Source organism: Phalacrocorax aristotelis, chromosome 21 (assembly GCF_949628215.1).
Source record: "Phalacrocorax aristotelis chromosome 21, bGulAri2.1, whole genome shotgun sequence".
NCBI lineage: Eukaryota > Metazoa > Chordata > Aves > Suliformes > Phalacrocoracidae > Phalacrocorax > Phalacrocorax aristotelis.
In genome coordinates this window covers 2,147,321-2,161,936 of record NC_134296.1, presented here as the reverse complement: position 1 = coordinate 2,161,936, position 14,616 = coordinate 2,147,321, and the positions used below count along the sequence as shown (strand labels likewise).

The following is a 14,616-nucleotide window of genomic DNA, read 5'->3' as shown; positions in this document are numbered from 1 at the left end:
TTACTCTTTCTTCTCTCCCTCCCCTTCCTGGGTGACCACAGCTTCCGCCACCTGGAAAACCACCCCCTTGTTAGCAAAGCTCAGGTCATCTGGCCCTGTCACAGTACATAGCTTCATGCTCTGGCTGTCTCAGAGAAGCCTCTTGACACTGATGTCCGTGTCTGGAGGTGTTTCCCGGGGACCACAAAACCATGAGCCTTTGGACTAACGCCCAGGAGACCCAGGCTTGCTTGGTTCCTCCAAGGCAGCATCCCTGGAGGCAGGCAAGTAGTCGGGGAACAGGAGAAACACTCTGTCAATCTGAATTTGAGGAAGGTTAAAGAATTAAACCATAGGTTACAGAGACATTTTAAGTAGTGTCTTATGCAAGTAAGGCAGGTGAGGTCTCAGCAGCGGCTCACGCAAGCAAAGACTGGCAGGGTGTGAGTGGGGTTATACCCTATAGGACTAATGGGGCTTTCCTGGGTCAGTGGGGGGCTTTGGGGCAAATCTGGCTTTGGGGGATAACAGAAGGGTGGCAGATCACAAATCCTGGGGTGACCAGACTCCATGGACAAGGTCCTGGTCATCTGGGCAGGGCAGAGGCTGGAGGACACGGTGCAGGGCTGGCCAGTGGTTAATCTCCAGAAATGTGGGGCAGGGGTACGGGCAGCTGAGTTGGCCCAGGAGATCCCCAGAGTTGCCTTCCAACCTCAGCGGTTCTGGGCTTGAGGTGGAGGCTGGGGGGCGACATGGAGGAGCAGAGGGGTCTGGGGTTACAGTAGGGACTATGGGAGGACATGGAGGGGGAGAAGGTGGGTTTGGGGGGGGGTCAATGTAGGATTAACAGGGAGGATTGATGTGGGGGAGTCTGGTGTTAATGCAGGGGCTGGGGAAGGCATGTGGGGTGCAGGGTCAATGGGGAAGTTAGGGGGAGGGCTTGGTGGAGCAGATGGTGCCTGAGGAGGTGCAGTGTGGGGGGGTGGGAAGCCCTTAGCTAGAGGGGTGATGGAGACAAGAGCCATGTCCCCAAAGAAAGGTGACCTGGTCCTGGCCTGCCCAGTCCCGTGTGAGCCCAGGGGGGCGTGGGGAGGCCAGGACCACGTGCTGCAGTCCAATAGGAGGGGGGTAGGGGCGTGCTGCTGAATGTGCAGGTCCCGGGTGGCTATTCCTGGCAGCCCCCGCCTGCGCAGGCAGATTGGTTTGCAGGGAGGTGACAAGTGCCAGCCGAAGTGTATAAAAATCTCTCAGCCCCTGTTCTGGCTCAGTGACCTGGTTCCCCCCTACCAGCACAGCTGTCCTGGAGCAGAGACCGTCTGTCCAGAGTGGAGACGCCTGGTCCAGAGCAGGGACCCCAACTTTGGAGTCAAGATTCCAGACTGGGAGGAGAGACCTTCGGTCTGGAGCAGAGACCCCAGTACAGAGCAGAGATCCCGGAGCAGAGACCCCAAAACATCCTCTTCCTCAGCCCCCCAGCTTTGCAGCAATGACTGGCAAAACTGCACCTCCAGCCACAGACCCAGCTCCAGTGACTCCGAAGAAAGAGCCAGTGCCAACCCCAAAGGAAGAACCAGCATCAGCCCCAGCTGCTGAAGAGCCCCAGGCCCCTGAGCATCCCCCTGCTGCGGAGCAGCCCACAGACCCTGCAGATGACCGTGTTCCCATCCCCACGGCAGAAGTGACTCCAGCCCCTGAAGAAGGTCCCCCGGCTCCCCCAGCTGAACCTCAAGCCCCAGCCCCTGAACATAAACCTGAGAAAACAAACACAGGTGAGGACAGGACGGACACTGAAGTGGGGAGGGGAGATATGCAAGGCTGGGAGGGGGCATGTGGGGATGCCGGGGTGAAGGGACAGAGGGATGAAGTCATCAAGGATATTTTTGCAGTGGGATAGGGCTGGGGGATTAGGAGGATGGGCGGGCTGAACACCAACATGGAGGTTGAGTGATTGCCCTCCAACAGCCCCGGTATTTGAGAGCCTGTCCTCACTGCTGGTTTGTTACAGAGCCACCCAGCTCCCCCTTGTCCTTGGCCGTGGAAGAAGTGAGTGAAAACTCTGTTACGCTGATGTGGAAAGCCCCAGAGCGGGCAGGCCAGCCGGGCCTGGATGGATACGTGGTGGAGATCTGCAAAGATGGAAGTAGGCTTGGGCTTTCCTGCCTTGTAAGCATGGAGCTGGTGTGTTGCTGTGGAGGTGTGGGATGGAGCTGGGCAGAACCCGGCAATGCATTTCTCCAGGCAACATTTCCCTTTCTTTGCCCAAATGGATTCATTTAAATGGTCTTTTGGTTTTTTTTTTCCGTGGAGGAGAGGGGCTTCCCACTGGCTTCAGATAGTAGTGATGTCTTTAGCAGGGGGCTAGACCAGCTTTAATGTCACTGCCGTGTCCAGCTAGAGAGTGGAGGAGAGACCAGCACACCTACTGAGGGTGGTCTCTCTTGAACTCCAGCTCTGCAGCATCCTAGGGTTGGGATGGGGATGCAAGACCTCAGGAGGAAGAAGATACAGTTCTCCCGTGTATGCCCCAAATGAAGTGCAGGAGGAATGGGGATAAGGCAGGAGGATGAGGGAGGAAAGGATCCTGGGCAGCAAAAGAGGGGCTGGTATGCATCAGCAGGCAAGCCCTGCCCAAGCGAGATGGGGCTCGAGATGCCTGGAAGGGGGATGGCTGTGGTGGATGGAGGTGGGTTAGTGGGTGGCAACAACTATCAATTATCTGTGGTTCTTTGGTTGCATTGCTGGTTGGTGGAATGGGCTAGGTGGATAGAAGTTCTGGTTTGGGTACCCTCTTGAAGGTAACCTGCTTGGCTTTGGGGTGAGAGTGAAAGACCTGCGTGGCTGGGGGGATCTCCAAGGGGAGGCTGGAGCTGGTGGGCTGGCTGGAACTGGTGGGCTGGCTGCTGCATGAGGCTGGAGTGGTTTGGAGACCCAGGTGGTCTGTAGGCCTTGAGGAACTTGATCTATGACCCTTGGCTGTTTAGCTTGTGGCAGGCACAGTCAACACATGCTTGGCTGTGGGAGGCTTTCATCATTGGGCTGGAGACTGGGGAGGTAACCATGGCTGGATGGGATGCATGAGGAGGCCCTTGTGTGGGACAAGGAAAGATGCAGCCATTCCTGGAGGGTGCTGGCTGATAGCCAGCCAAAGGTCACAGTTTTGGATGGTCTCCTAGCTTGCTTTGAGCTTGACTGGGTGACAGCAGAGTTCTAGTCATTCAGTAATAACAACATGGGCTCTGTGACTGCTGTATTTGGACTGATGCAAGATCCTGGTTGGCTAAAATATGGTGAGATTTGAGTGAGGGCTGGTTTGAGTAATGCCAGTGGTGAAGGGAAAGAGGAGCTGGTGGGATTTGGCTGGTCTGACAGCATTGATAGAAAAACCTTCTTGGTTTGAAAGTTGGCGTAGCAAACCCTGGCACATGTGGGTTTCTCTAGTTGCCAGGCTGGGACACCCAGCCCTTTGGTGACTGGGGCAGTCTGTTTTCTAACTGAGAAACCTCTTAAGAGGTTTGGCCCATTGCAAGGCTGTGTTAGCTGGCTGATGTGGGAGGGCTTCTATGTCTTGGCTGTGGGGTGAGTTTTACATGCCCCTTCCAAGCAGGAAGAACAGCTGGGGAGGTCCAGCTGGCTGGTGGCAGGTGATGAGCAGACCTTGCCTGATGTGGAGGATGCGCTGGGGAACACGGTGAGCCCCAACAAGTTTTTCTGGGGCAGTAAGAGGAGCAGAGTGGCTGGCAGGGCGGTCAAAGAATCTTAACTACTTCCAGAAATGCACCTGGAAGGTCAGCAGGGACCATGTTTGCTGGCCTGATGTCTTTTCTTACTTGCAAATAGCCTCCTCCTCAACAGGCGAGCTTCTGCCAGCATTTCATACCCCACACTCCTTGGCAGGGTGGGGTGGCCAACCTCCCCTCTAAAATACCTTTTTCTGCTAGTGCCCCAAGTTGTTAAGCCTTTGCAAGGAGAGGGTTCTTTGCCTCTGCGTTTCACCCCCTGTGGCTTGATCCTGTTGTTTGGGGTATGTGTCTGTCTGTCTGCTGAAGTGCTCCCCTGTGTTTATTGTAGGTACAGACTGGATAGCTGTGAATGAGGAGCCTTTTCTTTCCACCCGGTACACAATCCAGGACCTTGGCTCTGGTGACAAGGTCCACGTACGGGTGAAGGCTGTCAGTGCCAGTGGTGCCAGCGTTCCAGCTACTTTGGAGCAGCCAGTCCTCATCCGAGAGATCCTCCGTAAGTACTGCTCCTGCCATGCATAATTCCTGTGTGCTTTGTCAGCAGTACAAAGAATCACAGTCCATCCCTGAAGCCGGGGTGGCCTCTGCCCTCTCACACATCAGAATCCAGCCTTTGACCGAGATGTTATTCTCAATAACTGTGTCCAATTCCCTTAGGGTGGGATGGAGTAACTTCCCAACCTCAAGACACTGATCCTGCAGATGGTGAAGCTTTGGGGGTGAGGGACTCAAAATGCAGAGCCACATTTTCCCATTTCATTTCAAGAGCTCAGAAACAGTCTCACTTTCAGCATGTCTCCTCTCCTTGGCCATGCTTACATCTCTAATATGCCATCGCATACACATTGGACAGCTTTGTTTATTTAGCTAAGGAAAGTCAAGAGCTGGTAGTCTGGAGCATGGGAACTTTAATCATGCTGAACTCGCTAATGAATGACTTGCTCCCATGCTTAGCAAGACTCACATTCCTCCCGGGGTGCTGTGAATGTGCTGAGGCTGATGTATGATTGTAAGGCTGGTTTTCACTTATCAAACAGCAAATATAAACTTATTTTCCCTTCACAAGGAATTATTAATTTGCAAATGTTCCTGTTACTCTTAAAAATAGTAATAATAATAATAACAAAAGTTATTCCAGGAACCATTAGTTTTTCATAGGAAAAGGCTTGGAGAAGGCTATCGGTGTCTGGCAAGGGTCCTGCAGGGCCCATCCTCTCAGTCTGCTCGGTGGAGGTGAACATGGCTTAGAGGTTGGTGTCTGCTGCCATGTTCACCTCCAGATCTCAAAGGCATCCCACCATACCTTGTGGGACTGGGGAAACCGAGGCATGGGGGACTGGCATGAGATGCCAAATACACAGCTCATGTTTCCCACTTCTAGTCCTGTGCTGCATCCACCAGTTCAAACCCCCCGTCCCTGCTGCATGAGCTTCGTCCCACCCATGTGTACCGGCTGAGAGGTGTGAACCCCAAAGAGCTGAAAGACCCCCACACAACTTGCTCTTGCTCCATGCTAGTGGGTTTTTTTTCTTCTGTTTTCTTTTTGCTAACTGAAACTCTTCATTAGCAAAGAGCACTAGCCTACTTTTGCATTTCATTTGAAATACAGCCCTGTGTACACTGCCTAGCTTTGCTGAGGAACCAACTAGCTCTCAAAGTCTGACCTCCTCCCCAGGTCCACCCCAGCGGCGCTGGTGTGTGCTGGGTGCATGAGCCCACTCTTCTCTGCCCCATCTCTTACATTCTGGTCTTCACATTTTATTCAGGACTGCATTTTGTACCCCTCACATGTTCATTTATAGCATCACAAGAGATTTTAAATAGCAGCAGTACAGACGGCAGAGAGTTTGAAAACAGGTGTGATGAGTGGGTTTGGGAAGTGGAGAGAGACGAGGAGAAACCAGATGAAGATTTGGTGTAGGAGTCATGTTTTGCATGGAGCTGGGGCAGGAAAAATGCCTTCCCACCCGTGGCAACATGTTACCTGGGCCGCTGACCTCGGCCAGCCCTCTCTGGCTGAGCAAGGCACGTGCTGGGGAAAACACCCATGAATTAACATTCCTCCATTAAGGTCAGGTTTCTCTGCCCCACCGAGACTGATGAGCCCAAGTGGCAGCATCGATGCATGGATCCCTGGAGCAAATAGCAGCATAAGCAGAGAAGAGACCGTCTCAGCTGTCAGCGGGGCCATCTGGGACTGCCGGGCATCTCCCTGCCCTCCCCAGCCCACTGCCGGCGTTTCATGCTCACAGCTGTTTAACTATTGCTCAGTCCCAGTTTAATTCTGGCCGTGCCCCCTCCCCAGAGTGAAACTCCAGCACGTTTAATCCATGCAGAGGCACACAACTCTTTTATGAGGGGCTCACGTAAACCCAATGCCTCTCCAGAAGGATCACCGAGTGGCCCTGAGCTGATAGGGTTACATGGCTGCTATTTTCACCTCGGGAAGGAGACACACACTCCGTCAGCATTCTCCAGTGGGTTTTTTGCTTATCTTTGTTATGTTCCCTTGGGGACGTTAGCCTTCGTTTTAAGCCTGGGGCTTTCACAGCTCTGCTGTGAGTAACCATGCACCACCTTGGTCTCTCGATGGCCTTGAGCATGCAGTGAAGGTGGAGGTCTGGTGAGCCTTGTCCTTGCTGGAAGTCAGGATCTGTGCCTCTGGGAAGTCTGCTTTCTGAGCTGGGGAGAAATATTTCCTAACTGGGAGATGCTTTGCTGCCATGTAGACTGTGCTGTGGATCTTCTGGTTAAGCCCATGTTGGTCTCAATAGCCTGGCTATAATGAAGGGGGTGAATGGTCTATTGGGGTGGTGCTGTTGGGTTGGTGACCTGGTATGTCAAGGATGGATATAATTTTGGGGTGCAGGCAATGGAGTAGACTGGTATGGCCCTGCAGGGAAGCAAGCACTGTCCAGGAGATGAGAGGGAAGAGGTGGTTGTGTTTCTGGGTGGGATTTCTCAATGGCCAAGCAGATGGACGTGTGGGGTGGGTCAGCCAGTTGGGTGCTGTGATTTCCTTGGCCCCACAGCATGACTTTCTGGTCCACAGAGCTCCCGAGGATCCGCATGCCCCGTCACCTGCGGCAGACTTATGTCAGGCGTGTTGGGGATGCTGTGAACATGATGATCCCTTTCCAGGTAGGTGGCTGATTTGGCATTTAATCCCCCAGGGTTTTTCACTGCAGGTTAGCTTCTTCAGTGACTTTTCTAGCCACCATGACACGCCTGGGGCCAACTGTGGGCTGGTTTGTCCTGGTCCTGTCTCCCATGGGCCAAGGCTGGGAGATTGGTTGGGAACCTCTCTCCCTTTCCTGCCTAGCTCCCATTTTTCTCCTGCTATGTCTTTACTGATGGCATTGGCGATGGGACAACCCCAAACACACTAGGGCATGGGCTAGCTATTTCTGCCGTCTCAGCCCACGAGCCCTATTCAGTTTGTGCTCCTGGCAGGGATCTGGCCACACACCACAGGACCCCACAGCAGTGGGGGTCCCCTTGGGAAAAGCAACTGCTTTTGGAGCAGGGCAGCCCCAGGGCTTTGTGATGGGAGGAGTGAATGTGACACTGGTGGGCGAAGCTGGAGGTTCTCTCCTCAACTGATCTATCACATACTGTCTGGGGCATCACCAAAGCGTCTCCACCATGGTCTATGGGATGGAGAAAACCAGTCCTGAAACATGCTGACCAAGCAGAGGGAAGCGAGAGGCAGAAAGCTGCCCCTGAGATGAGGGATGTGTCCATGCCATGTCTCATAGGCAGTTGGGAGCGTGCGCTGGCCATGCTCTGGGCATGAATTGGTCCTGGCTGCTAGGACAAGTCCCTGCTGCTAGGCTTGAACCTGGGCTCAGTGCATGAGCAACAGGACCACAGCTCTGCCTGCAATGCCCTGGGCAGGTAAAGCTGGCCTTGCTCCGTGAGGACTTTGGGGGACCAGCATGTTCCAGCATCATCCTTGGAGCCTGATGCCTTCCCATCAGTGGGGCTGGCAGGGTTCAAATGTAGTTTCTTCCCTGGGGACTGCTGGATGGGAGAGGCTGTATCCAGGCCACTGCTGCCTGGACAAAGAGGGGTGGCTCTGGCCACCCATCCTTCCCAGCAGGACCCGTTGAGACCGTGCGCTTGAGTGGCTCCTAACCTGCCTGTACGGGTTGCTCCAGGGAAAACCGCAGCCCGAGGTGATCTGGACCAAGGGTGACCAGCCCCTGGACACCAGCCGCATCAACATCCACAACACGGAGAAGGACACCATCTTCTACATCCGCGAGGCACAGCGCAGCGATTCGGGCAAGTACGAGCTCACTGTGCGGATAAACGGAGCGGAGGACAAGGCTATCCTGGACATCCGAGTGATTGGTAAGGCTGGGGATGGGACCCTGCAGGGTTGCTCTGGGGCTTATTTCTGCCCCTTGGTTAGGGATAGCTCTTGTTCTGGGCGAAATGGGACAGGGCCAGCAATAAGAGAAGGGGCTCTGGGCTCCCTCTTCCAGTGGGATCTCCTCCAGGATCATGGAGGTGAACTCCTCTGGTTGGGGATGCAGGGTTTCTGCCAGTCCATGCCCATCACAGCTTCTCATCCCTTGTGTGCTGCAACAGGGCGAGAAGAGATTAAAAGTGAGGTCAAGGCACAGAATGCGGGGGGAGCAAATTAGGGTGCCACCCTGTGAGGGTTTGTATTTGCAGAGCCACCGGGGCCCCCACAGAACCTGAAGCTGGTAGATATGTGGGGCTTTAACGTGGCCCTGGAGTGGACCCCGCCACTGGACAACGGGAACTCTGAGATCAAGGGCTACACAGTGCAGAAGTCAGATAAGAAGAGTGGGGTGAGTCAGCACTCTGGGCCCCCGTGTCCTGGTGCTGGGGATGCCGTGCTGGGAGAGGAGGAGCTGCAGAACCCTGTCTCCCCCCATGCCTTCTCCATCTTTTGGACAGCCTGCCTTTCCCCACCACTTTTTTTTATTATTTCCTCCCAGAAATGGTTCACGGCACTGGAGCGTTGCACCCGCACCAGCTGCACCATCTCCGACCTCATCATCGGCAATACCTACTCCTTCCGGGTGTTCGCGGAAAATGCCTGTGGGCTGAGTGAGAAAGCAGCTGTCACCTCCGCAGTGGCCCACATCAAGAAGACAAGTGGGGACAATGCCCTGGCTAAGGGGTTGGGGGGGTGGTGGGCCAGAGGGGTCCTGTCCCCATTGGGGCTAGTGTGACTTCCTCGGTGTTGTGGTGAGGCTGCTGGGCTGGTGCCCAGGATGAGCCCTGTAGGGGGGAGGCTGTGCATCCCCAAGGCAGAGGTCCAGAGGTCCCCTGCCCTCCTTCTACACCTCCTTTCTCCTCTGGGGAAAGCTTGTGCCATGGTCAGCCCCCTGGGAGGGATCAAGGCATGGACATCCCTGGGGTGAGATCGAACCAGGAGCTGGGAGTGGTGAGGAACAGCCTTGGCTTTGGCCCTGCAGCTTAGGGCCAGCAAAGGAAGAGACCCCTGCAGTGGTCCATCCCAGACGCAAATCTCCAAAGCAGCATTCCTCAGTGCTGCTCCCCCTCCATCTGTTTCCATCCCGCTCCCTGGTAGCACACAGTGAGTAGGGGTCTCTTCCACCTGCAGAGCTTACCTCCAGCTCCTGTTTCTGTGCACTGAATTTTGGGGATGGAGTAGCAGATCCAGAGAGGTGCCTGGCCTGGATCTGACATGCTGCACATAGCATGGATGGAGGTGTTGGTTGGCAGACTGTCATCTCCCCTGTCTCCCACAGGGACTGGACACTTCCATGGCAGGGTTGGATGAGAAAGGATTGATAGGTGGAGCTGGTCTGAGCTGAAGGCGAGGTCCTCGGGTCAGGCTTGATGGTGTCTGGCTTGTTATGTGAGGGAGCAGAAGTATTTTGGGGTACCTTGGTCTGAATCCCTGTGACCATGTGCTAGTCATCCCAGGACCCCAAGCTCTCCCTCAACCTAGAATTCATTATTTTCTTAGAAACTGCTTACCAGCCAGAGAAGATTCCCCAACGGGACATGATGGAGCCTCCAAAGTTCACCCAACCCCTGACAGACCGAACCACCACCCGGGGCTACAGCACACATCTCTTCTGCTGCGTCCGGGGCTTCCCCCAGGTCAGAGGTTCCTCCGTGGACAGCATCGCCTCTGAGTGTGGGCAGCCACCAGTGGGGTTTTTGCCAGGTGGCTGTTTTGCAAGTGGGTGTTTTGCAAGGAGGTGTTGGGAGATGATTAGTCACGTTGGGTTAGGGTTGGATGAGGTTAGGGGGCTGCAGTTGCCCTCTGAGTTGAACTGGGGCAAGTTTGGGGTGTTTCTGCATGGAGATGGGAGACTGGTCTTAATTCAAGCCACATCCTGTTTCCTTCTGTCCTGGGGCAGGAAGTATGGAGCAGTGGTAGGGCTCAAGAATGGGAGATTTAGCTCTCCAAACTACTTCTGACTGTGAATCCCACTATGGCCACCAGCTTCAGGCAGGGCCAAGGCAAAGGCCGGGGGAGGTGGCTGCATTATGGAGCCAGTTAAATTTCTCATTTCTCTCCCCACTTTAAATCAATAAAGAAATCCTGTTCCCTTCCAGCCCAAAATCATCTGGATGAAAAATCAGATGGAGATACGGGAAGACCCCAAATACATAGCGATGATCGAGCAGGGTGTCTGCTCCCTGGAAATCCGCAAGCCCAACCCTTTTGATGGGGGCATCTACACCTGCAAAGCTGTGAACCCCTTGGGGGAAGCCTCAGTAGACTGCAAACTTGATGTGAAAGGTAAGACTGGCCGAGGAGATAGAGAAGCAGGTTTCCTTGTCTGACTTTTCCCGTTCTCACTTTCACAGTGGTGTGGTTTGTCCCTGTTTTGTGTTGATCCTGGTGATGGGGGAGCATAAGGACACTGGGCACCCCTGTGGAGCTGGTACTTCAGGTTTCTTGGGTTTATGGTCTTGAAGCATCTTGAAGCTGCCTTCCCTCATTCATGGCCAAAAAATGGGGAGGAAACCAGAAACTGCAGGGCCAAAGGACCAGAGGTGCTGGTGGAGAATGCGACAGTTGCTTGCTCCTCACTGCATCTACCAGCACTGTGTCCCAAGCCATCCACAAGCCACGCGTGTGGGGGGTGTGCTGAACCCCCTCCACTTGCACCTGGGTTGTTCTGATTTATGTCTCAGGAGCCTGCCCAGACCTTCCAGCTCGCATTTCCCTGCCTCAGCAGAGCACGCAGCCCAGCCCTTGCATGGAGGTGCCCTGCTTTGATCCCTGCAGATGCCTCCCCTGCGTGCCACAGACCCGCCTCGGCGTGCAGGAGGATGCATGCCCACACACTATACACGTTTCTCAAGGGGCGGTATGTCCTTAGATGCACAACATTTTTATTATTTCTCCTCCCATGGCTTCCCAGCACATGCTTGCCCCGAGGCACACTCTGCCCTACTTCCCACGCAGGCAGGGCTCTGATCCCGTAGGTACGGGGCACCCTCAGTCCCTGCTGAAGCTACGGAGCTGCCGGCATGGCACAGGGTCAGTGCTTGGCTCTGCAGCAGCTGGTGCCAGGGCTTCCAGCCGGTGCAGCAAGCCCTGACCCAGCTGGCCCCGGCCACGCTGCCCTGCAGGCAGGGCTGTCAGTGCAGCCATGCAGGCAGCATGGTGAAGTTGGCCAGGAGGATGAGCTTGTCATTGTGCTGGGGACACAAAGCACCTGGGACTTGCCCAGACTGCGATCTTGGGGGCAAGCTGGCCAGGAGCAGGCGGTGATGGCAGTGTGTGCGATTGCTCAAGCATGCGTGCCTGTTGGTGTGCACACATGAGCGGGTGGTTATGCCATGGCTTGCTTTTGGAAGTCAAAAGGAGAGTAAGACAAGGTGAGTTCAGGGGGTTTATATCTCCTGTGCTCTCCTGCAGTGCCCCAGTGAAGACAGATCAGAGGGCAAGACAAAGAGCAAGGTAGGTCTGGGTTGGGGCTGTGGGACGGAGGGAGGATGGATCACTTCACCGGGGATGGAATGGGTTGAGTGTCCTGGATTAGCCCTTGTCACCTGCTCATGGAGCCCCAGCTCGGGCCTTGCTCACCCTACGGCTGGAGACGGACTGGTGGGGTGCGATGCTGCAGAGCCTGAGAGAAACCTGCCCCTTTGTGTGGTGGAGGGAGGGCTGTAAATATAGCCAGGAGGATGAAGATGCATGTAAAGACTGGTGTGCCTGGCAGATGCATGGGCAGCACAGCAAGCAGAGCCCAAATTTGCAGGCAGGACTAAGAGACCTGGGGAACCAGGGGATGGATGCACAAAAGGGGCAGGTACTGGGGCTGGGGGCAGGCATAAAGGGGTGTGAAATGGGGCTGTGGGGTGGAAAAGCAGAGTTAAAGGGTTGCAACTGAATTTTGTGGGACAGGAGAGGGTGGAAGATCTAGGTTGTCTTTGTCTTGCACCAGAGCCGTGGCTGGGATGTGGTTTCCCACCTCATCCCTGACCACTGGTCTCTCAGCAGCAGTGCCCTCACAGGACTCAGACCTCCTTCCTTTACCCCAGGTAGATGCTGCAGCTGCTGTGCAGTAGCGTGGCACATGGTGATGCTCCTGGCCATGGCCCCTGCTGGCCTGCGCCCTCCCTGGCAGTGCTCTGGGGGGGTCTGCACCTCAGCCTGACGTGGCACAGTCCTCTCTGAAAGTGTCCTTAGCTGTGACAATAAAACAAGCCCATATGAGGGGCTTTGGTCCTAATAAAAAACCCCAAACCACTCTGTCCTGCTTGTTGTGGGGTTGGCTTGGGCAGAAGGAGGTAGAAGGGAGAGAGCTGCCAGGGATGCTCTGGGCTCATAGTGTCCCAGCAAACCATGGGTGGAGGGGATGGTTTCTGAGCTTGGAAAGAATGGATCAGCTTTATAAAACACCTATGAAGATGACTAAATGAGAAGCAACCCAATAACGAGGAAGAGGAGGATGGGGAAGAGTTTCCTTCTGGAGCTGGAGAATGATTCTGGCTGGAGGGAAAAAAAATAGCAACATCAAAACTGTGGCATGTTGATACTCCTTCATCAAAGCATAATTTGTTTGTCCACGCCAGTGATGTAATGTTCCAGCTACCCGCTGCCACCAGCATCCCCTCCCCACGGCATGAGACGGCGGGGACAGGACATGCCCATGCATTATCTGGAGGAGGAGGAATCGGCCCCGTTAGCTACTGATAACTCATGTGCAGAAAGATGATTTGTTACTTACAGCTCTGAGACAGCTCGGGTCAGATGCTGTTTATTAACAGAGAGCCCAGACAGATCCATCAAGTTGACTAAGCGCATCGTTAACCAGGGGTCAGCAGTGCGGTGTACCTCTTCTGCCAGCACGGCTTTCCTCTCAGGCTGACGGGTCTAGCATGTGGGTGAGGGCAGGAGCAATCCCAGCCATGTGCCAGCTCGGTCATGGGGCCAGACCCAGATCCTGCCCTGAGAAAGGCATATCCTGGCAGGCCCTGGCACTGCAAACGTGGGTGCAAATCCAGTCTGGGCATCTGCAGATCTGAGCCCAGCCTGCCCTTGGTGCCACTGGAGAGCAAAGCCAGGCAGTGCCTATGGCTAAAATACTGACCCTGCCCTGCAGCATCTCTCCTGCAGCCCCTCTGCTTTGTCCCTCTCTGCCCACAGTCACTTACTCTCCATGCCCAAGATGAAGTCCGTGGGGGTATTGCTATTGCCAGGGGCACAGCACTGTCCACACCGGACATCGTTTCCACCATCAGAGGGCATTGTTGGATTAATTTTTATCCCAGCTGATGGTCAGGCTGGTTTATTGAGGTGGTTGGGGTTAGTGATGATGCTGCCGGGGAGGAGGTTGCAGTCCAGCTGGCAGGCCGAGAGCAGGTCTTTCCCTGGCATGCTCGCCCCTGGCCTTAGGCACTGGTGGGGATGTCCTGGCCCCCTTGATGGCCCTGGTATCTTGGCATGTGGCTTTAGCCAGGGGGACAGGGGCTGGGAGCTGCTTTAGCCAGGGATTTGCTAACACTGGGGAGAAGCAACATCTCCAAGTCTGTGTCATGCTGCACACTGTGCCCTTTCCAGACTCTTAATGCAGACCTACAGGGCAGAGACTGTGTGTGTACCTCACAGGGGACTGGGGTGGGTAACAGCATCCACTTTTAGTGAGCTCTGCACGGGAAAGGTCCAGGGAGCATGGAGTGGAAAAATCCACTAGATGTTTTTTCAGAAAGCAATCATACACATGCCTTTAATTTATGAGCATCCCAGTCATCAGGTTTCTGGGCACCTTAGCAAGGACTGGGCAAAAGCATCAGTTCCAGGAAAGCAGCCTCCTGCAGAAATAAGATGCAAGAGGGAATCAGACCTGTGCTTGGTAAACAGCAGCTCTAACCTGAGACCAAGCTGCGGCAGTGCCAAAGGACCACAGGCATGGGGCAGTGCAGGGAGGGTCCTTTCTGCACTAGCCTGTGGTTGCAGCATCCTCAGGCAGTAGTGATGTGGAATTTTGGGTTCTACATCTCGAGGGGTCTGGGAAGACATTCAGGGCCCCTCCATCACGATGAGGTCCAAGGAAGGAATTGCTCCTGTCCTTGCTTTTGCTTTTCTGCTCCGCACATGTTTTGCCCTGTATAGTCTGAGCCAGGAGCCTGGATATATTTAAGCCCATGCAAAATGTGGGAGGCTGAACCCCTCATCTCCTCTCATTCTTCCTCCCACCCTTCTTTGCCACCCTCCTCAAGAGAAATGGAGGAGCTCCCTCTAGGCTGAACAGGGCTGGTGGCAGTGGTGGGCAAAGCGGACACCCAGCAACCCATTGCCACTGCTACGTGTGCACAGCATTGCTCTCCAAAGCCAGCCTAAAACGCCACCCATAGATTTCACCCACCCAAGGTCCTTTTCCTTTCCGCACCCCCTCCCAGCCTCTGTGGGAACTTGCCGCAG

General features: G+C 54.8%; 1 protein-coding gene across 2 annotated transcripts; it reads left to right on the top strand.

The window, feature by feature from the left end:
• The first annotated feature begins 1,241 nt into the window (after positions 1-1,241).
• On the top strand, positions 1,242-12,446 carry MYBPH (myosin binding protein H). Of its 2 annotated transcripts, none has more exons than XM_075115684.1 (11): positions 1,242-1,748; positions 1,985-2,119; positions 4,048-4,215; positions 6,772-6,860; positions 7,880-8,075; positions 8,403-8,542; positions 8,693-8,852; positions 9,694-9,830; positions 10,293-10,479; positions 11,608-11,653; positions 12,238-12,372. In XM_075115684.1, the coding sequence occupies exons 1-10, from the start codon at positions 1,466-1,468 to the stop codon at positions 11,616-11,618; spliced, it is 1,506 nt and encodes a 501-aa protein (XP_074971785.1). In that variant the 5' UTR covers positions 1,242-1,465; the 3' UTR covers positions 11,619-11,653; positions 12,238-12,372. The 2 variants fall into 2 exon arrangements, with proteins under 2 accessions (XP_074971785.1, XP_074971784.1); XM_075115683.1 differs by having other exon boundaries at positions 1,252-1,748; positions 11,608-11,649; positions 12,234-12,446.
• Positions 12,447-14,616: the final 2,170 nt, after the last annotated feature.